The 22,691-nt window shown below is 44.2% G+C and overlaps 2 protein-coding genes across 2 annotated transcripts; one reads left to right on the plus strand and one right to left on the minus strand.

Annotated features, from left to right (window-relative positions):
* Window positions 1-50: 50 nt before the first annotated feature.
* On the minus strand, window positions 51-12,853 carry LOC110500967 (uncharacterized). Its single transcript, XM_090200994.1, has 18 exons — window positions 12,622-12,853; window positions 12,390-12,453; window positions 12,125-12,282; window positions 11,888-11,952; window positions 11,682-11,775; window positions 11,127-11,399; window positions 10,533-10,826; window positions 9,838-10,089; window positions 8,972-9,292; window positions 5,541-5,626; window positions 5,147-5,366; window positions 4,652-4,813; window positions 4,186-4,376; window positions 3,837-3,988; window positions 3,388-3,645; window positions 2,839-2,992; window positions 2,191-2,323; window positions 51-190 (listed from the first exon to the last, which is right to left on the minus strand). Exons 1-18 carry the CDS (start codon window positions 12,716-12,718, stop codon window positions 66-68), a joined length of 3,099 nt encoding a protein of 1,032 aa, XP_090057120.1. The 5' UTR covers window positions 12,719-12,853; the 3' UTR covers window positions 51-65.
* A 734-nt stretch (window positions 12,854-13,587) lies between these two features.
* On the plus strand, window positions 13,588-22,475 carry LOC118938836 (crystal protein). Its single transcript, XM_090200995.1, has 8 exons — window positions 13,588-14,212; window positions 14,456-14,657; window positions 15,419-15,552; window positions 16,914-17,041; window positions 17,870-17,988; window positions 18,389-18,529; window positions 19,165-19,337; window positions 21,626-22,475. Exons 1-8 carry the CDS (start codon window positions 13,694-13,696, stop codon window positions 22,076-22,078), a joined length of 1,869 nt encoding a protein of 622 aa, XP_090057121.1. The 5' UTR covers window positions 13,588-13,693; the 3' UTR covers window positions 22,079-22,475.
* The last annotated feature ends 216 nt before the right edge of the window (window positions 22,476-22,691 follow it).

Raw genomic sequence — 22,691 nt, forward strand, 5'->3', positions numbered from 1 at the left:
AACATATTGAATGAATCCCTGATAATACTCAGGACAGAAGGAAAAAGAGATGTGGTTCCATGTTTTTATTGAGGCCTTGCTCTCTCATAATAATTCATTATAGCCTTTGTTGCGCTCACACCAAGCATCGTCAACATCAAGACACCCATGGTTCCTCCCACGACGTAGATCATTGTCAAAGCCTCATCCCCTGCAAGGAAACAGACACATATTGAATTATAGCTGTACTCTGTAAGGGTGATGTGTATGCTTCCATACAGCCGTCACGCCTTAAGCTAGCCTAAGGCAGAATTTTTTTTTAATAACCTTTAAAATGTTGATACATTTTCCACTTGAACTTTCCGGGTCTTCTCAACTCCCATCTCTAGTTGCAGGTGAAACATTGGAATTTAGTAAATGCTCCGTAATCAAATAAAATTTTTGCTTCATGAAGTATGAGAACAGGATACCTTTAGCATCTGATATTTTAAGTAGAAATTGTCCACCAATATTTGATTTTAAAAGACAAAGTTCCCATTAATATTGACCACATGGAAAATGTAATTCAATCTGATTTCTAATAATACTTTTACCCGACTTAGGACCAACATTTCTCCATGTTTTCACCATCATTGTAAAGCCCTAGATATTTTTGCTGCTTTGACAAAGTCATTTCTGAAGAGTTATTTATTTCATACGATTAGAGATACATTAAGAAAAAAACTTGTCCCTCATTTTAAGGTCAAACCTGTTACGTGAACTGAACTCACGTTTTAATATGATGAACCTAATCCATTTTAAATAATTTTTTCAAAAGACACATCTTAGTCAAATCATAATGTAAAAGCTGGTTCTACTCTTTCTGGTGGAAAACTGAGCAGGTTGAGCATAACATGTTAATAACCCCGTGTGCCATATACAGGCTAGAAATGTTTTAACAGTTAAATTATTTTTGTAAAGCTTGCATTCAATTGTCCCTCCCTGTTGCATACAACAAACTTCCATCCCCCGTCACAAGAGGATTTAGGGCTGATTTAAGATGAAATCGTCAACCCTGTTACTTTAATTGGCACTTACAATTACTATAGTCAGTGCCTATTATTTAACCTTGATGGGGGGGAAATAAGTATTATGTTGAACATGTGTTTGTTATGACAATGTTAAAATCAGGTGAGAAAAAAGTTACAACACCCAAAAGGGACACATTTCCTGGAACGACCCAACCATCTTAGTCATTTCTCATTGATTGGGACAGGCGGGTGTCAAAGGGATGTCATTTACAAAATGGCCTCCAACACTCTACTCAGCAAACTGGATGCAGTCTATCACAGTGCCATCTGTTTCATCAAAGCTCCATATACCACCCACCACTGGCCGTCGCTAGACCCACTGGCTCCAGGTCATCTATAAGTCTTTGCTAGGTAAAGCTCCGCCTTCTCAGCGCACTGGTCACCATAACACTCACGCGTAGCACGCGCTCCAGCAGGTATATCTCACTGGTCATCCCCAAAGCCAACACCTCCTTTGGCCACATTTCCTTCTAGTTCTCTGCTGCCAATGACTGGAACGAACTGCAAATATCGCTGAAGTTGGAGACATGTCTCCATGTTTTACACATGGAATAAACACTGTTTGTGTCGCACTGCTTTGCTTTATCTTGGCCAGGTCGCAGTTGTAAATTAGAACTTGTTCTCAACTGGCCTACCTGGTTAAATAAAATGTGAAAAAAAAAAAAAAAAGAATTGACGCTGGATTTCTGAGTTGCGGTCATGACATGAAACACTTTGGCGTGGACACCTAAGTGTCTCGATCGATCCGGAAGATCGGAAACAGACAATATGGTGGAGTACACATTGTTAAGATCACCTCATTGACATTAATGTATTTCATTTTATAAAACAGCATTTTCTAAGTTCCAGCGCTCCACGACGGCAGTTGAGAAGACACGGGTAAGTTCCAATTATGGAAGTATCGCCATGTAACAGTTTGTTGAAAAATTGCTGCTGGTGCTTTACACGGGTTAAGGTGTAACGGCTGCATGGAAGCATTCACATATCACTGTTACAAACTGAATTAGTATCCAAGACATCATTTGGAGCATCCCCAGGTACCACAGGCCTGTTCAAGAATGTTACAGAAGTTTCAGAAATAAATGTATAGATTAAAACGATATCGGCAACGCTCAAAACGTTTCACATCACAGCAACTCACAGTTGGAGAGTTTGGTCCCTGGTGCCGCCTCGGGGGTGACCATCAGTGGTCCTGCAGACACGACCACAGCTACATTGATGTATGGATCCCATCTAGCTGTTGATCTCTTTGAAAGTCTGTGGGTGGTACAGTTCTACAGAGAATCATAGGAAAATAGGTATAAAAAAAATAATGACCAAGTCATTACTAATAAATGTGCATAACTGTTTGTCCGATCAATACAGATGTTTGTTGAGCAAAGGTGAATATCAGCTTTAAAAAGATGCACTATGCAGAAATCTCAACCATTACCTGGTTGCTAAAATGCTAATAGTTTGCCTAATTTCAGTTTGTGACTAAACAAGTAAGTATAGTGTAAGAATCATTATACCATCTAAACCGCTGTGAAATATTTTCAGCCGTTGGAAGCTGGTGTACAAAAACTAAACTTAGAAATAGAAAGCATAGAAATAGCTCATATAGAAAGATCTACCGCTTCTTAGACTTACTTTCAATTAAAATGACTGCTCTAACACATTTCTATGTGTATTTGTAAGGTCTAATACATATGTCCTAATCATTCTTACCATTTTTAAACTGAACAACTATCTACTAAGATTTTCAATATATTTATAATGGCAAATAGACTTGAACTTGTTAGAAATTTACCGTAGTACAGTCCTCATCGTGACTGCATATCCGGGCCAGGCAGTGCATGTAGATGGGTAACTCCTTGGGCATAGTGAACATGTGAATGGAGAATCTGCTCCTCTGTGACACACCGTTCACAGAGAGCCAATGAAAGGTGCTGTCAACAGGGCAGCTGAGGACAAGAGAATAGGGAATGATGCCAAACTGTTTTTTTTAAGTCTTGAAAATCCAGGGTCATGCCCAGTAGGTTTGAAACAGAAGATAATGTTTGAAAACATGGAGGTACCATCTTGTCCAAAAACAAATAATATTTTATACCTCAACAAAAGAACCCTATACTCTAATAACCTATCCCCCCCATCACATAATGCCTCTACATGACATTTTATATTGCTCGATTGAACGCAGCCCAGAGTTTAGAATACCATATTTCACACCAGGGTCATATTCACTAGAAATCAAACAGAAGAAAATTGACTAAAACAGGCGAGGCTACCTGAACTTCTCCAATAACAAATTCTTTTTTTTTGTGTGCACAAATGAATATGACCCAGGACAGTAACCCACCCATCTAGGAGAAAGAAGCCCTTGGTTTCGTCCTGTGGATCCGGGCTCTCTGTGGCCCAGCAGGAAATCACTTCTAGCAGGACCTCCGAGGCGAACGTGTTGTTTGTCAGGAGGGCCACCTCGAAGAAGAGTACGTCGCTGAGGTGGAGGGCGATGGAGTCTCTGTAGCCGTAGGAGAAGGAGTTGTCGCTGTACATGGTCATGGCCAGCCCCAGCTGATGGGAGGAGTTGTACTCCACCACAGAGTGGGAGGTGATCCTGGAGGGGGTAGAGAGGGGATTCTGATCCATTGTATGAATCAAAAGATTACTTGTACATTTCAAAAGGTACCGGTAATATTCCCTCCATTTGCAAGCCTTGCCAGGCTACAGGACCAGTTTTTCCCTTGTAGGTCACATAATCAGAAACATCTCCTGGCCCCAGAATTACTCCGATCTATCTTTTCTTACCACTCCAGATCTACGTTTATCTGGGTGTTGCGGACATAGTTCCGGGGGTAGATGCACTTCCAGATAACCTTGAGATCTCTTCGTGTGATGGTCCTCTCTCTGCTCAAGGTCACTGTCAGAGTATTCCGGAACTCGATGTGTGTTCTGTTCACCTGGACACACACAAGCATGTAAACACACACACATTCGCACAAGCATACGCATGCACAAACATACAATCCCATTTAATCCGCAGTGCTGTGCACAATGGCATAATTACATTACAGTAGTGCTTGGCAGGTATCCAGTGTGACCGGTTATATAGATTCCATTATAATCCCTTTGCATATCTGAATGCATGGTCACTCACCAGCCGTATCGTTCCACACTGCGAGGGTTTACGCAACACGTGGAAGTGGTAGAGTGTCTCGCTCTCCTCCATGGTACAACGGCCTTCATTCAAGACAACCGTCACGTCACCACCAAAGTAGCCAATCAGGAAGGCTTTGGCGATACCTCCGGCCATCGATCTCGTCAGGCACTGGGTGAACATCCCTTTTTCTGTTGGAATTAATTAACTTTCTTTACCCTCAAAAGGATTCAGCGTCTTATTCATTAGGCACAGAACGGAAGAAACCAGACTGAAACAAGGAGGGACTGCCTGAACTTCTCCAATGAAAATGCTTGTTTTCCATTGCAACACGTTTAAAACAAAACGTTATCCGTTGTGTGCCCTATTGAACATGACCCATCAGTAAACAGGGGTGGTGAAGTATTGAATACAAAAAAAAGGTACACCAACAGACATATTGCACGATAACAAGAAGCTAACTGACCATAACAGACAGGATGTGAGGCAGGGGTAGGAGGGGGAACGAAGGCGGGCCCGACATCATAGAAGCCATGTTGACACACACAGGTATAGGAGTTCAGAGTGTTGACGCACAAAGAGTTGGCATCACACCTGTTCAGGTCAGGCGTCGCACACTCATCTGGGTCTGTCCAAAAGGGAGGGTAAAGTTACCCCTAGGCGCTGCTTTTGGGTCAGTTTCTCATTTCCCCCACTAATGGTTAAGGTTAGAATTGGGAGAGGGGAAGCTGACTTTACAATGGAGCATAAAAAAACAGCAGCAGCATTCTGTGTAATGCACAGAGGTTCCATTATTTCAGTGATAGTGTGCCAAGCAACATACAAACCCCACATTTGGGACAGGTAACCACCTAGGTAAGCAATAATTATAGTTTGAACGCATCACACAAGTTTAAAAGACATGAAAATGTTAAAATAAATCTGACGATACTCCATGCGATGCTGTTGGTGGTTCTCTTACCATCCCAGTAGATGATCCCGTCCTTGACTGTGATATTGGGCGGCTGGAGGGACTGGATATGGTCCAGCTGCTCGCCAGGTGGTAGCGGTAAGTCTACGTCGGTTATGGAAGCGTCAAAGCCTTGAAAGGTAATCTTAGTTTTGGATTCGCCTTCCAGCTCCTTGAATGCAACCAACTCCACCCTGGTCTTAATTGGGTACTCTTTCAAAAGCTCCTCCAGCTATGGGCATGAATAAATGTCAGTGAGAGGGAGGCCAGGGTTGTGTTCATAAGACCACATGACAGAAATGTTTTATTTTTTGTAATATGTTTAAGTTAACGTTTCTTGTCAAGTCCAAGTAGTCCCTCTCGGTTTCAGTCAGTTTTATTCCATTTGGTGCCCAAAGACACTCACTAGTTTTTCGTAGATGCGCTTCAGCTCAGCCCAGGGCTCAGTCTTTGGGTCCAACACCATTAACCAAGGCACAATAAAGGCTAGAACTGAGAAAACAAAACATCAACCCTACAGCAAAACAAAGCCATAAACATTGTGTACATGGAAAGTCTGAGTATATAAGCCAAAGCAGTTTAATTTCATAAGTAATAGCATAAAAATGCACGAGAAGACAATTAACAAAGCACTCGTTTAAAGAAAACGCTTTAACTGATCATATCAAGTGCATGTAGAATAACATCTGTTCCTGGAACATCCATTTCTTCCTCTCCTAAACCAACCCAACAATATAAACATCCATTTCTTCCTCTACTAAACCCACCCAACAATATAAACATCCATTTCTTCCTCTCCTAAACCCACCCAACAATATAAACATCCATTTCTTCCTTTCCTAAACCCACCCAATATAAACATCCATTTCTTCCCCTCCTAAACCCACCCAACAATATAAACATCAATTCATTCCCCTCCTAAACCCACCCAACAATATAAACATCCATTTATTCCCCTCCTAAACCCACCCAACAATATAAACATCCATTTCTTCCCCTCCTAAACCCACCCAACAATATAAACATCCATTTCTTCCTCTACTAAACCCACCCAACAATATAAACATCAATTCATTCCCCTCCTAAACCCACCCAACAATATAAACATCCATTTCTTCCCCTCCTAAACCCACCCAATATAAACATCCATTTCTTCCTCTCCTAAACCCACCCAACAATATAAACATCCATTTCTTCCTCTCCTAAACCCACCCAATATAAAACATCCATTTCTTCCTCTACTAAACCCACCCAACAATATAAACATCCATTTCTTCCTCTCCTAAACCCACCCAATATAAACATCCATTTATTCCCCTCCTAAACCCACCCAATATAAACATCCATTTCTTCCTCTCCTAAACCCACCCAACAATATAAACATCCATTTCTTCCTCTCCTAAACCCACCCAATATAAACATCCATTTCTTCCTCTACTAAACCCACCCAACAATATAAACATCCATGTCTTCCTCTCCTAAACCCACCCAACAATATAAACATCCATTTCTTCCTCTCCTAAACCCACCCAACAATATAAACATCCATTTCTTCCTCTCCTAAACCCACCCAACAATATAAACATCCATTTCTTCCTCTCCTAAACCCACCCAATATAAACATCCATTTCTTCCTCTCCTAAACCCACCCAACAATATAAACATCCATTTCTTCCTCTCCTAAACCCACCCAACAATATAAACATCAATTTCTTCCTCTCCTAAACCAACCCAACAATATAAACATCCATTTCTTCCTCTCCTAAACCCACCCAACAATATAAACATCCATTTCTTCCTCTCATAAACCCACCCAACAATATAAACATCCATTTCTTCCTCTCCTAAACCCACCCAACAATATAAACATCAATTTCTTCCTCTCCTAAACCCACCCAACAATATAAACATCCATTTCTTCCTCTCCTAAACCCACCCAACAATATAAACATCAATTTATTCCTCTACTAAACCCACCCAACAATATAAACATCAATTAATTCCCCTCCTAAACCCACCCAACAATATAAACATCAATTTCTTCCTCTCCTAAACCCACCCAACAATATAAACATCCATTTCTTCCTCTCCTAAACCCACCCAACAATATAAACATCCATTTCTTCCTCTCCTAAACCCACCCAACAATATAAACATCCATTTCTTCCTCTCCTAAACCCACCCAACAATAAACATCTGGCGTAGGTTCAGTAGACAAACGTCATGGAACACGGGATCGAAATGACGTTAGAGATAACGTGCTTCCTTACTCTACGCATCAGAGGCACGTTTGCACATGCCTATACAATACCAGTCAAAGGTTTGGACACACCTACTCATTCAAGGGTTATTCTTTATTTTTACTATTTTCTACATTTTAGAATAATAGTGACGACATCAAAACTATGAAATAACACATCTGGAATCATGTAGTAACCAAACAAGTGTTAAACATGTCAAAATATATGTTAGATTCTTCAAAGTAGCCACCCTTTGCCTTGATGACAGCTTTACACACTCTTGGCATTCTCTCAACCAGCTTCATGAGGTTTTCACCTGGAATGCATATCAATTAACAGGTGTGCCTTAAGTGAAATTTCTTAATGCGTTTGAGCCAATCATTTGTGTTGTGACAATGTAGGGTTGGTATAGACAGCCCTATTTGGTAAAAGACCAAGTCCATATTATGGCAAGAACAGCTCAAATAAGCAAAGAGAAATGACAGTACATCATTACTTTACGACATGAAGGTCAATCATTACAGAAAATGTCAAGAACTTTGAAAGTTTCTTCAAGTACAGTCGCAAAAACCTTCAAGTGCTATGATGAAACTAGCTCTCACGAGGACCGCCACAGGACAGGAATACCTAGAGTTCTCTGCTGCAGAGGATAAGTTCATTATAGTTACCAGCCTCAGAAATTGCATCCCAAATAAATGCTTCAGAGTTCAAGTAACAGACATCAACTGTTCAGAGGAGATTGCGTGAATCAGGCCTTCATGGTTGAATTGCTACAAAGAAACCACTACTAAAGGACACCATAAATAAGAAGAGACTTGCTTGGGCCAAGAAACAAGAGCAATGGACATTAAACTGGTGCAAATCTGTCCTTGGTTCTGATGAGTCCAAATTCGAGATTTTTGGTTCCAACCGCCGTGTCTTTGTGAGAGGCAGACTAGGTGAAGCATGTAGGTGGTGTGATGGTGCTTTGCTGGTGACACTCAATTATTTATTTAGAATTCAAGGCACACTTAATGAGCATGGCTACCACAGCATTCTGCAGTGATACACTTTCCCATCTGGTTTGCGCTTAGTGGGACTATCATTTGTTTTTCAACAGGGCAATGACCCAAAACACCTACATAAGGGCTATTTGACCAAGAAGGAGAGTGGTGGAGTGCTGCATCAGATGACCTGGGTCCACAATCACTGACCATAACCCAAATTAGGTGGTTTGGGATGAGTTGGACCGCAGAGTGAAGGAAAAGCAGCCAACAAGTGCTCAGCATATGTATGAAGACTGTTGGAAAAGCATTCCAATGTGACTACCTCATGAAGTTGGGAGAATGCGAAGAGTGCGCAAAGCTGTCATTAAGGCAAAGGGTGGCTACATTGAAAAATATAAAATATATTTTGTTTAACACTTTGGTTACTACATGATTCCATGTGTGTTATTTCATAGTTTTGATGTCTTTACTATTATTCTACAATGTGGAAAATAGTAAAAATAAAGAAAAACCCTTGAATGAGTAGGTGTGTCCAAACCTTTGACTGGTACTGTATATATGATATTTCCACAACGTTGTGCCCTACTGAACACAGCCCAGATGACACCAACCTTTGTCTTCATTCGGCCTCAGGGTGGACGCCACCGGCAGCACGAGGGCGTTGACGGAAACGTTGACTCCATCGAAACACACCAGGGCCGGGTCGGCGCTCCACTCGCCGTCACACTCTTCCCACACGTCCAGGGCATAGCGCGCACCCTCAATGAGCCCCAGGAGGGGGAGCAAAGGCTCCATCAGCCGGCCTTGCTGGATGGTTGAGCCATTGTCATAAGAGAGCTGGTACTGAAAGGCCACGCCCTGTCCGGTCCCACCAATCCACAGCGCCGTAGAGTCCTCAGGACGGTAGCGCAGTTCTGAAACACCTCTGGGTCCTAGGAGAGAGAAGAACGGAGTAGGGTGCAGTTGACCCTAGACGCTGATCTCGAGTCAGTTGAGCATTTCCCCTGATGGTTAAAGTTGGATTGGGGGAAGGGAATCTGATCCTAGATCTGTACCTAGGGGAAACTTCACCCCTAAGCAGAGAGAGGAGAAAGCAAAGACCCGCCCAACATAGCAGACACAGGTCTTCAATACTGTAGTGGTCTTCAATACTGGTCATAGACTCTACAGGGTGGGCAGGTTTTTGTTCCAGCCCAGTACTGCTGCCATACATACTGTCTACTGAACTAATCGTCAATCACTTGAATAGTTGAATCAGGTGTTGGATTGGAACAAAAGCATGTACATAAAAGCATGTGATCGCACTTTATTTAATCACCAATCAAGCTGATTCAATTATTAGGTTACCATTATTCATTTTCTCCATCAATCCCCCCTAAATGCATCTCTAACCTAGTCGAAAATAGACATGATAGCTGCCCAAACATCGATCACGCAACCGCTCAACATGAGCCTTGAGGTCTGGGCTCCAGTTTACCTGTGCGAGTGAGTACAGTCTTGGAGCTCATGACCACGCTGTCTCCACACAGCGCCTCTACTCTAGTCAAGTACTGGCTGCAGGGCAGCAGGCTGGCCACCGTGTGGCTGGTGAGCAGGGTGGTGTAGTGGAGCACCCCCTGGTGGTAGATCCTGAACATGGAGATAGAAGAAGTGTTCCTCACCACCCAGCTCAGGGTGTAGTTGTCCGGCCCCGAGGAGGTCTGCCACAGGTTCTCAATTTCTGAGTGGACTAAAGAGAGGGCCGTTAGTCATTTCCAAAAGTGTTCACCATAAGCAAAGTAGGAGAAAGGCAATTCAAGACTGAAAACAGTGCCTTGGATGAACAGATGTTATGGGTTTACTTTGGCTGCATGTCAATAGAAGTGATTTCCTCTTTTCTCCTTCCCCTCATTTGCAGTGATCAGAGAACTCTGTTAGAATAGGTGAAAACACCGGCCCTACCTCCTCAGAACACCGGCCCTACCTCCTCAGAACACCGGCCCTACCTCCTCAGAACACCGGCCCTACCTCCTCAGAACACCGGCCCTACCTCCTCAGAACACCGGCCCTACCTCCTCAGAACACCGGTCCTACCTCCTCAGATTTGCGCATATAAAAGGGAAGGAGACGAGGGGATGAAACTTAAGGCTATTGACACTCAGCCTAGCATAGCATCAACTAGGTGGATCTTACCAGTATTCCCTTTGATGAGGACCATTCTGCTGTGGCGAGCCTCCGTGCCCGCCTGGCACACCGTCTGCAGGCCAAACTTCACCCTGCTACAGGGCGGCAGGTCAGATTCAGAGAACACAAAAGTGTCCAGTGTGTGCCTGAAGGACCTCTCCTCCAGGACATGGTTGGTGCCATTGAGGTAGAGGACTGTGACAAGGAAGAAGGAGAACTTGCGGTTGTCGGGACAGTCCCAGGACACTGTGACACTGCTGCTGTTCCACGTCGTCACCTGGAAATGTCTGGGGACTTCTGGGTCTGGATATGAATAGCAATTATGCAGCAATATGTAACAAAGTAATTACTTCATGAATATCAATACAACACAGTGCTGCTCATATCATTACCGAGCTCATGGGACGGTCACATAAGTTATATTCCTCAAAAATCTATACTTTATATCATCAAAAAGGCCTGTAAATAACAGTTTGAACCTCTAAGAAAGATTGGTGCGATTACACAGGGTGACAACAACTAGAGCTACCAAGAGTGTATTCACTAGGAACTAGTGTATTAGTTTTGCTACAGTATGCACTAATGAATACACACCAACTGTACCTGTGATAGTGGAGAGACAGGTAAGCGAGTGGCTGCCTGCCACCTCCACACAGGCAGCATAGGAACTGCAGGATTCCAGGGCTGTGAAGCGGTAGTGGTTGGAGTGGGTACTGTCCACACTAAGGGCAGCGTAGGCCTTCATCTCAGAGTGGTATAGGGACACAGAGTGGACGGGGACAGGGGCAGCCGGGGGCTGCATCTTCTCTTTCCAGGACACCAGTAACATGGAGGTACTCCTGGACTCCAGCTTCAAGGGGTAGCGCACGGTGTGACCTAGGAGAGGAGATGATGGGAGTGATGACTACATTTATGACCTGCACACCAGAGGTATAGTGGGCATATTCCCAGATCATCACCTGAATTCTGTCTCCATCTTGATTTCACTTTTGCGTCTCATGTCTGTCTGCCTTTCTGACGATCCATGTTTCCATCTACCTACCTTCCTTCATCTCTCTCCTTCCATCTCCCTCCCTCCATTTATTAATCCCTCTCCCTTTGTGGCTCTCTCGGTCCCCCTCACTCTCTCAAACAAAGACAAAGACGTAACAACGTTACCGAGCATGAGGATGAAGTTTGGGTCCTGATAGAGGTACAGAGTGCTGTTTTCACACGCAAACACCTCATTGGTGGAGAACAACTCCAGGGCTTCCTAAGAGCGATAACATGAGAATGGACAAACATTAATCTTTCATTCAAAAGGGACATTATGGTGACACCAGATACGAGGAGAATGTCATCACTTATATTACAGGTCTACCCACCAGAGTGCTATTGATGGGCTGTTGGTCAGGTTTATGTATACTTCTGAACTCAATGGAATGTGAACCTTCAAGTGAATAAAAAAAATATTATACTGTAGCCTGATCTAATGAACACCAATGGTAAGCTCAGAATCACAGAACTAAAATATTGCGTAATTTGTTTAGATCAATGGATACAGGACAGTGTTTGTACTTAAATAAAGTCAATGAGTGGAAGGGTGGAAGACCTATACTTACCTGGGAAGATGGAGAATATCCACTTCCGAACCGTGACACCATAATGAAGTGTCAATTTGTGTTCCACAGTAGTGGCAACTGTCAAAGATGAAAATGTGTCCTCTCTCCAAATGGATTTCAATTTGGTGGTGTTCAACCATAAATGTCCTTCTGGCCAACTGTAGAGAATCAAAGTGAACAAGACACATAGGTGTAAGTTAGTGCCAAGTGCATGGTTCAGAAGTTTGGCATGATTATGTGTTTATGAAATACTGGACTTGTTTACCTGCCAAACAAGGAATTGTTGCTGATTTTCCAACATATGGAGAAAGTAAAACTACTGCAGCTTCCTGCAGATTGTAAGAAGCTAACGTTACAACCAAAACCTCGCGTCCCGGGAGGAAAATAACCTAAATATATGTTTGTGTGAAACTCATAATTGATGTGGAAACAGCATAGCCACTCAGTGTCAATTACAAACACGACAATAACGCACTTAGCACGCACAGGCTACTTACCGAGAGATATCGTGTGAGGTACAAGAATGAACAATATAAATGGAAACGCGAAACAGGTCCTGAAAAAGCAAAGTCGGTGTTCTTTATCAATAATCATGGCCACCTTAATTCACCATTAAATGAATAATACAAGAACGAAATAAAGTATATGTTTAGCCTACATGTTTCTCGCGGCTGTTATTTTGCGCTCAGGTATGGGTAAGCGTGATTGAGTTGACGAAAACAAACGACTGACCTGACGTCATCGACTAATAATGACTAACAGGTGCAGGTCAATCTGATAGGGCCCACTGTCTTGGTGCAGGTTTGATCACAAATGATTTGCACAATATCATATATTATGATGTTTAACTAATGTTACAGATATGGATTGGGGGGAGGGGAATCTGATCCTAGATCTGTATCTAGGGGAAACGTCACACAGAGCAATATTGTGACCACCCAAGAATGAGCTGAGCTTCACATCATGGGAACCTATTATCTCGTTAGGTAAAGGAAAGACCACCTGCCTCCCATTACTGGAAGTGCATCACAGGGTCCTGGCTATCCCAAGTATATCAGTCATGAGTCCTAATTCACAGTTGTCTGACAAGGGAAGTTCTGTCTGAGAACTGTCCAATTGGCCAAATTAGTGTCATGAGTATCCACACAGGCCTCTGTAAGAACCAAAGATTCTTATTGTTAAACCCAAGATCGTTCACATGGGGCTTTTACATGGGAATAATTTTCACACTGTGAACACTCAATCAAGGAGGTGGGCAGAGCCAAGCGCGAACTATAAATATATTATTGGTGCATATTAGTGTTAATTTGCATATTTCTGTTAGGGAACGCCTACTCTCTTTGTCTTTGTCTTGATTGATATAGTCCCTCTGACCTGCCACTCGACTTCCTCTCCTTACCAAATATGGTATGAAAAGGAAAGCCTGAAAAGGAAGAAGCATTTCCCCCTTACTCATCTGTGTAGGAGTTTAGGCTTCCATTTTCTGCCCCAGCTAGGACGCAACTGGAGAATGATCTGACCTGACTGAGAGACCCTGGCTAATACTTTCTAATAATTCATTCAGGAAAGATGGAGAGCTGTCACTGTTTCTTGCTGCTTTGCTCACTGGTCTTTGTGATGTCTTTTGCAGAGGAGGCAACGTTTGAGAATGAGATCGACCTTACAGAGTTTATTAGAAGGATTTCTTCCTCTGGACTACTGGTCAGGGATCAGCCTCTGGCTATCAACAGGGACCTTCGCGTTGAAACAAACTCACTGGAGGAGCTTGGAGATCCAGAGGATTCCATTCCCATCTGGACTGATGAGGAACCAGTCATCCAGAATACACTCAACACCAGGACTACCATCCCTGAGATTCCTGACTATGGCCCCATAGTGTTGACCAACAATGGGTTGATCAAGGGACTCACAGTGGAAAAGTCCCACATATTTTATGGGATCCCGTACGCGGACCCACCTGTGGCCACGCACCGCTGGAAGCCCCCCAGACCGGTGACCCCGTGGCCGGGGGTCCACGACGCCACGTACCCGAGGGACGCCTGTATGCAAGGCTGCAGTGGCCCTATATCTGACAGGTGCCCTCAGAAGGTAGGGGACTAACACAGATGGGCTCGATAATTATGTTGTTATGATTTAGCACAATGTTCTACCAGTGTGTCATGTGCAGCGTGTTGACAGTGAAACATGAAATTAACAAAGTCCTGAATAATCTCCCGATAACATCCAGGAATGTCTTTGATTCATCAATAATGTGAGTATTTTATTTGCCGTGTGAAATGGCGTGTGAAATGTGAATATTTGGTTTCTGAAATGAAACGTGTCTTCCCATAGGTGAGTGAGAACTGCCTCTACCTCAACATATTTGTACCTCTGGATGTGAACTTTAGTTCCCCTTTACTGACAACCCTGCCAGTGATGGTGTGGATCCACGGGGGAGATTTCATTGCTGGCTCAGCCTCCAAGCCCCTGTACGATGGGAGGTTCATCAGTAACTTCACTCACACTGTGGTGGTGAGCATGGCGTATCGGCTAGGTAAGACAGGTGTTCTTTAGCTCCGGGGTGGAGTTTCTCTAGGTACATATCTAGGATCCGTTTCCCTAAACCTAACCTTAACCATTAGTGGGGGAAATGCCAAACTGACCAGGGTCCATATTTCAAGGGAACGTCACCCTACACCTCTTCACTATACAACCTTTATCTAGTTATCCAGGCTAGTTTCCTTGAGATCAAATCGTTTCTTTCATAAGAGACCTGGAACAGGGCATAGACAGTCCAGAGACCTTGTGATTCATTAGTGTGTTTGTTGATAACATTATCCTACACAGTCCCAAAACTAGGATGGTGATTTCAAACATTTCTGAACAGAGAGTCTGATTTATCAGAAGACCCTGGGTATATCAACTTGCTGTATATATAATATACTTTTCTCAAGTGGACTTAGACTTCTACCATCCCCTCCTCAATAAATACCATTTGGTGGGTGTAGCGAGTTGCGACCCTGTGGTGGCCTGATCAATATGGGTATGTGAGACCATTGAGAAAAGGCCATTATCTGTGTGGGTGTCAGAAGAGGCTGGTGGGCAGAGATGGGAGGATGGGTTAATTGTAATGGCTGGAATGGCATAAATAGAACCATACCAAAATGCCATGTGTTTGAATCCGTTCCATCAATTCCATTTCAGACATTATGATTAGCCAGTCCTCCTATATCTCTGCCCACCAGTCTCCTCTGAGAGGTGTATTGTTTTGTGTATAGTTTTTCATGGTCCAAGGAACTTGCTGTATCATTGCAGGGGCGTTTGGTTTCCTCGTCTCGGGAAAAGACCCCAAAACCTCAGCAACCGGGAATTATGGAATCCTGGATCAGCAGGTTGCTCTTCTCTGGGTTCAACAAAACATTGCTCTGTTCGGAGGCGACCCCAGCAAGGCAAGCACGTACACATTATCCTGGGTTGTGTTCATTAGAGCAGGCAAGGGAAAATATTTACAAATGTTTCGCAATGGAAAACAAATATGAGTGTTTCTTAGACTAGCCCACGTAGTCCCTGCCTGTTTGTCTGTTTTTTATCTATTTAACGCCTAATGATCCACAGTCACACAGTCATACAAAATGACAACATCTGATTTTCTTCCACCACCTCAAGTCCTTGATGATCTCAATGGACTCAAACTGATCTTTTTGTTTTGTTGCAGAGTTGGGGGTCACTTCTTTTTGTGCAGGGTTGGGGATCAGGTGCAGGGTTGGGGATCAGGTGCAGGGTTGGGGATCAGGTGCAGGGTTGGGGATCAGGTGCAGGGTTGGGGATCAGGTGCAGGGTTGGGGATCAGGTGCAGGGTTGGGGATCAGGTGCAGGGTTGGGGATCAGGTGCAGGGTTGGGGATCAGGTGCAGGGTTGGGGATCAGGTGCAGGGTTGGGGCTCAGGTGCAGGGTTGGGCGTTAGGTGCAGGGTTGGGCATCAAGTACCAGGTTGGTGGTCAGGGAAAGGGTTGGGGTCAATTCCATTTAAATTCAGTCAATTCGGGAAGTAAATATACATTTATATTCCAATTGTTGTCATTGAACAGTGAATTGGAATTTCTGTCTACTTCCTGAATGGACTGAAGTGAAATGGAATTGATTCCAACTCTGGTCAGGAAAAACTCCAGATACACTGACCTAGATATTCACATTCTGACCATGTATAGAAATACCTTGTTGGTTTTATTTCAGCAGTGGTTGTTGTTGAATGACCTCTATATATCCCGTGGTGCTGTCGTGACTGATTTGTAGTGAGGCCACACCACTGGGAGAATAACAGCCTCTGTGAGGCATAGAGAATAACAGCCTCTGTGAGGCACAGCGACGCGCTCCTCCAGCCCTAATGACATTTCTCTGAGTGGTTATTGAGTGGGGAAAGATGCTGTCCAGAGATGGGGCGATGCTGCAGAGTAGGGTTGCAAAATCCCAGGAACTTTCAATAAATTCTCTGGTTTTCCAGAAGCCCTAGTTGTGCCCTACTGCAGACCCAACACAAACACATTCGTTGGATCATGCAGAAAGAGAAATTGCTGGCATCTCATACAAACAGCTAGTACCACACGCTGGTTGGTTCAGTAAAAGTGATGTTGAAAGCCTTTCAGTTCTGTATCCCAACTCCATCAATCAAAGATAAACAGCTTTATCATCCTGCGTTATATCTAAATGAGGCATAAAACCATCAGGATTATGTGTTTGTGTACGTTGTTATTTTCTCTGTCTGTGGATATACAACACAACCCTGATTATGGCTCATTAACATCCAAAACAGGTGACCATGTTTGGGGAGAGTGCAGGAGCCCAGTCAGTGAGCCTCCATCTGATGGTCCAGAGCAGTAAGCCCCTGTTCAAACAGGCTGTGTTCCAGAGCCTACCCTTCTCCATCCCTCTCAAGACCAGGTCGGTGACCTCTAACTCCTAACATCTGGGTAGTGTTCATTAGGGCACACTGCAGCAAAAACAAGCATTTCTCATTGGACAGATCCACATTTATCTTCCTGTTTCAGTCCGTTTCCTTCCGTTGGCCGAATGTACACATGACTCAGCTGGTGGTCTTGATCGCTAACTCCTTTAAAATATGAAATCCGCCGTAGTGGAAACGGTCCCACTGTCCGCCCCACCGCCGTTGTTGTTGTTGTTTTGTTGACGAAGCTGAGCGTCGTGCAACGCAACAAAATAAATGTCAGTACGTATTCTACTGTTCTATCGCGCGTGCGATGATAGCAAAGGGAAAAATAGTGTTTCATTGTTTCCAGTAACTTCTTCGTTGTTATAATATCCCAAACAGACGTGGCGGTTTCACCATTCAGGATTTCAGGTTTAAGAAGGAGACCCTCACTTTGCTTCATCTATATCGATCAACTTATCCTTCCCACATTGTGAATGAGTAATCCTTGCCATATGTGAAATTGACTACTAAAGTGAATCGCCGACCTTCCTGACAAGTGTTTTGTTATACGGCCTGCCAAGCTACAAGGAATAAATGGGATTAATTCAATAAAATTTAATTCAATCAATTAAATTCAATGTTATTTCTCCCCTCGGGGTTACAGTTTAGACATGCTAATGCATCCAAGAAGACGAGGTACCTTTAAGTTCCAGTCCATGTCCTAGTAAAACAGTCATTCCATCTCCAGCTGTCGTTACTCTCCTGGAAGAGATGTGGCACTACCTAATGTTCCCATTGAGCAGAGAGAGACTATCTGTGGTCTGTTTTCTTTGTTCCAGACATGATGCCCTGAAGCTGGGGAGGGACTTTGCCAGACAGGCCAACTGCTCTGTGAGCGACATCGTGTGCCTGCTGTCCCTCAGTCCTCAGGCTGTCCTCTCTGCCCAGATTAAGTCAAGTAGGAGACCAGTCTTCTTCTGTGTCTCTGTCTGTCTCTGACTGACCGTTTTTAGACCGAGTTGTGACCCAAATGGCCCCCTATCCCCATAGGGCTCGGGTCAAAGTAAGGAACAATTTGGGACACAACAAAATGTTGACCCTCTACCTATCTACTGTTGACCTATCTCAGTTGGCCCTTATTCATGACAAAATCAACATCTTAGAGTTGCTTAAGTGTGTTTCATTACAGAGCTAGTTGTTTAGCATTTTGAGTGGAGTCATTTTATGTATATTTGCAGGATGTATTTTGGTAAGTAACTAATTGTTGTTCTCTCTGACTCTCTCTTTCTTACCCTTCCTCATCTCTCTTCTCTCTCTCTCTGTCTCTCTCTCTGTCTCTGTCTCTGTCTCTGTCTCAGGTTCCAAAGTGGTGAATCCCTTCAGGTTCCTGGAGATCTTTGAGACCTGGGGGCCCTACGTGGATGGAGAGCTGATCAAGGAGCAGGCTGTGACTGCCTTCCAGAAGGGCCACTGGCAGAAGGAGAAACCAGTCCTCCTTGGTATGGACCACTTGAAATACACTCACATTTAACCAGAACAGCTTTTAACGGCTGGCCCCATAACACTTAATAATACATTTAATTTGGCAAATGTCTTTCAGGACACTCCAAGAACAACTTACAGTATATTAAAAGTAGGTACTCTGAACTAGTGAAGACATATGTTACACACTTAAGGTTACAGAGATGGTTCGGTGCATGTGTGATGACGAGTAACCATTGCCAGAGACCTGAAGAGTTGCATTGGCTCCCCAAGTCAATGCCTGGGCTTTGGCTAAGCTGGCTAAGGGTGTGACTTAATTAGATTGAGTTGTTGAATGTTAGATGGTGAAGTGCATTTGGTTCCCTCTCAGCTGGCCACTCGACATAACAGGAGAGATTCTTCATCCCTGATGTGTTCTGTGTCCTTCCCTTCTACAGGATCCATGGTTATATTCATACCAGGGTTGTGTTCATTAGGGCTCGCAAATGTTTAAAACATTCTATAGAAAATGTAAATGATTCCAGATAGTCCCTCCCTCCCTGTTTCATCCCGATATCTTCTGTTTGGTGCCTAATGAACACAACCAAGATTATACCAGAATGTTTGGACCAACATTTTGAAGGCATGCTGTTGACGTACAACAACCTTGCAGGAACCACTTCAGAGGAGGGGGTGATATTTGTGTACGGGGTCTTCACCAAGCCTGTGTCTGCGGTGGAGTGCACCGTCTACACCGCGGCCATCTTCAAACAGCACGCCCTCAGGATTCTACACAAGTACCTGCCCCTGTACAAGGACATTGACCGACGGGACATGCTGGCTCAGGTAAAATATTACTTTCACAGAGGGTGCGTCCCAATACTCTCTCCTTTCTCCCAAAGTGTGCACTTGTTCACTTCCCTTAATGGATTTGGCAGGAAATGACTGGTATGGAAACTCCAGCCTATGCCTACACCAATCCAATGCTTTTAAATGAGTAGTGAACGGGTCCAGACATCAGGAAGACGAGATCATTGGGACGTAGCCAGGGAGAAACTCAGTGTTGTCCATGCAAACATGTTAGATAAAAGACTAATCGAATGTAAAAAGGACATTGATTAATCATCCAAAAAGTAATGTTTTACATTAAAGTCAACAAAAGTTTTGGCAATGTTCATTGTCAGGCTCCAGATCAGTGGTTGTAGGGCTAGACTGTCACGTCTGCAGCCAGTGGACTGTAGAGAGAGACCTCGGAGCGTGATGAGGACACATCTGCCCATCTCCTCGCTTCGTCTCACCGCATCTAGATGAGCCTTGTTGAGCTCTGGGGAGAAGGTTTCAGTAGGTACAGACCTAGGATCAGCTTCCCCTCCTCCCAATCCTAACCTACAAAAAATGATAAACTGACCCAAGATGAGCGTCTACTCTAGCGGTACCTTCACCCTACTCCCCATGCTGAAAATCTCTTACTCAATTCTCTGTGGGAATGATCTGTCCAAGTCATCAAAAAAATCAGGACGGACTTAATCATTATAATTATATGCTACAAAATTTGTATTAGGTTCCGATTCTTTTTTTGATTAACCAAACTATCACAATAACCCAGAGAGCTGGGTTTCTAACTGCCTGAATTATTTTAGAGGTAAACGCTTTATATTTTCTGATTTTAATCTGTGTAGAGATGGGTTACTTCTGATCGTTTGGTTCTTCATAGTGCAACTCCGCATGATTACCAGCAGAGGGTGCTAAAATACTAATTTCTGTTTAGGCTCCTCCCATGGCCATCCTCCTCAAAGAATCATTAGTGGTGCTGTCTGGAGCAGAGTGCCATTGTCTCTTTGAGATGTATACCACACAGTGGAAGCAGATCTTTAGGAAATAAGAGACACAGAGGAAGACTACCCAATCACAGTTTCCCCAAGCTACAGATCTAGGATCAGCTTCCCCTCCCCCCATCCTAACCTTAACCAGTATTGGGGGAAATGCAAAACTGACCAAAGATCAGTGTCTAGGGGCAACTTCACCCAGTCAGCCAGAGAGTTGACATCAGAGCCATATTCAGTATGCAGCCCAGGCTATTTCACTACCAGCTCAGGCTAGATGATGTTCAGTGTGGATTACAGGATAAACTGACTCCAACCACACTAGAGACAACAACAGACAATGAATACATAAACTGCATCAGTAGAATACATGCATTCACTGTAGTGAGGGAAACACTCTCATTTCCAAGTCCACATCCAAAATGTGAAACAGAGAGCTCGGATGGTAAATAGCCTCAGGTACTTTCTCTGGAGGTTTTGAATCTAAAGTGAGAGATGAGTGTGCTGAGAGAGGCAGGGGGCAGAAGGTGACACTCCCATACCTGTTTAGTATTCATATACAGTTCACTGTCTGTGTGTGCCCAGTGAAGAGGAGCAGAATAGGAGGAAGGACCCCCCCACCCCCTTCCTAAAGGACAGGTCCCAGGGGAGGGGAGGGTCATGACAAATGTCAGCTATTGCACTGAGGCCACATGGCTCAGCCTGGGAGGTGCGAAGGAGAGGTAAAGGGGAAGAGAGCGGGGGAGAGAGAGAGTGGTAGAGAAAGTGAACTGGGGAGATGAAGTGAGCTGTTGAGCAAGCGAAGGGGAGGTATCTGTGACCAACATATGCATATCTGTATTCCCATTCCTGTGAAATCCATAGATTAGGGCCTAACGAATCTATTTCAATTGACTGATTTCCTAATATGAACTATAACTCAGTAAAATCTCTGAAATTGTTGCGTTTTATATTTTTGTTCAGTGTATATCCTTTGAGGACACTGAGGGTTACAGGTGTTCTAGATGATTCTGTGCCGCGTAGGCGGCTGCACTGAGTGTTTTCCTGAGTATAGTTTCCAGGTAACAAGCGAGACAAAATGCTTTGAGCGGCAGTTCTGTAGCACACACACTAGCCACTAGGGACTCTTTTCTCTTTGTTGAACTCAACGACCTCTCTGTTTACTCCCAGATTCTATTGAACTCAATGACCTCTTTGTTTGCCCACAAATTGTATTGACCTCTGTTTAAGCCCAGATTCTATTGACCTCAATGATCTCTCTGTTTTAGCCCAGATTGTATTGAACTCAATGACCTCTCTACTTCCCTCCAGATTGTGACAGACTACGTCTTCCTTTGCCCCTCCCGCAAGGCAGCCCGGGCAGGCACCAAAGTGGGCAGCGCCGTGTGGATGTACGTCTTCGACCATGTGATATCGGACCACAGTGTGTGGTCCGGTCTGTCCTTCTGCTACGAGCACGTGTGTCACGGCGCTGAGCTGCCCTTCCTCTTCAACACTGCCTCCATGGCTAACTTCACGCTGGCCCCACCCGAGAGGCTGCTGTCCAATCGGATGTTGTGTTACTGGGGGACATTCGCCCACACCGGGGACCCGGCCTCACGGATGCAACAGAGCGGCTTCTGTAGACAGCAGCGCCTGCCGGCCTGGCCCCGCTACTCGGACACCAGCTCCTGGTTGGTCATGAACTTCACTGTCCGCTCCCATGCCCAGGTGGGCACCAGGGACCATATCTGTGACTTCTGGGACAAGCTGGGCATCTATTAGGGCATAGGGGTGGGCATGGGGCGGGCAATGGTGTTGGTATTGGTTATGTATGCATACATAGAGTGGGGGAAGGAGGGGAAGACGACGAGGGGAAGAGAAGAAGACGAGGGGAAGAGAAGAAGATGATGGGAAGGAGGGGAAGGAGGGGATGAAAAGATGCAGTCATCCTTCTCTCCCCTGACGTATGAAACATATCTGTGTATCTACTTTGGAAGGATTGCATGTTTTTAGTTTTCTAACCATTTCTCATCCCCAGCTGCTTCATTTGATGTTATTTGTGCAGTGACTTGTTGGCTACGTACTTGAGAACTCCTACGTGAATACCCCACTGTCGCTGTACATGTGAATCAGTTTGGATAATGTTTTTTCTATGACAAATAAATCACAGTGAGAAATACTCAATGTTATCTTCGTAAAAAAGCTTGGCCATTGGGGGAGAGTGGTCATTCAGATGCATGCTGGGTCAGAACGACCTGAAAACATACATACTGATGATTGACATCTAGTAGGTCTCCCTAGCTTACTCGTTCCCCCCTCTTCTCTCTAGCTCTCTTTCCATCCCCCCTCTCTAGCTCTCTTTCCATCCCCCTCTTCTCTCTAGCTCTCTTTCCAT

This window comes from Oncorhynchus mykiss, chromosome 15, assembly GCF_057628025.1.
Source record: "Oncorhynchus mykiss isolate SJ-2025 chromosome 15, ASM5762802v1, whole genome shotgun sequence".
NCBI lineage: Eukaryota > Metazoa > Chordata > Actinopteri > Salmoniformes > Salmonidae > Oncorhynchus > Oncorhynchus mykiss.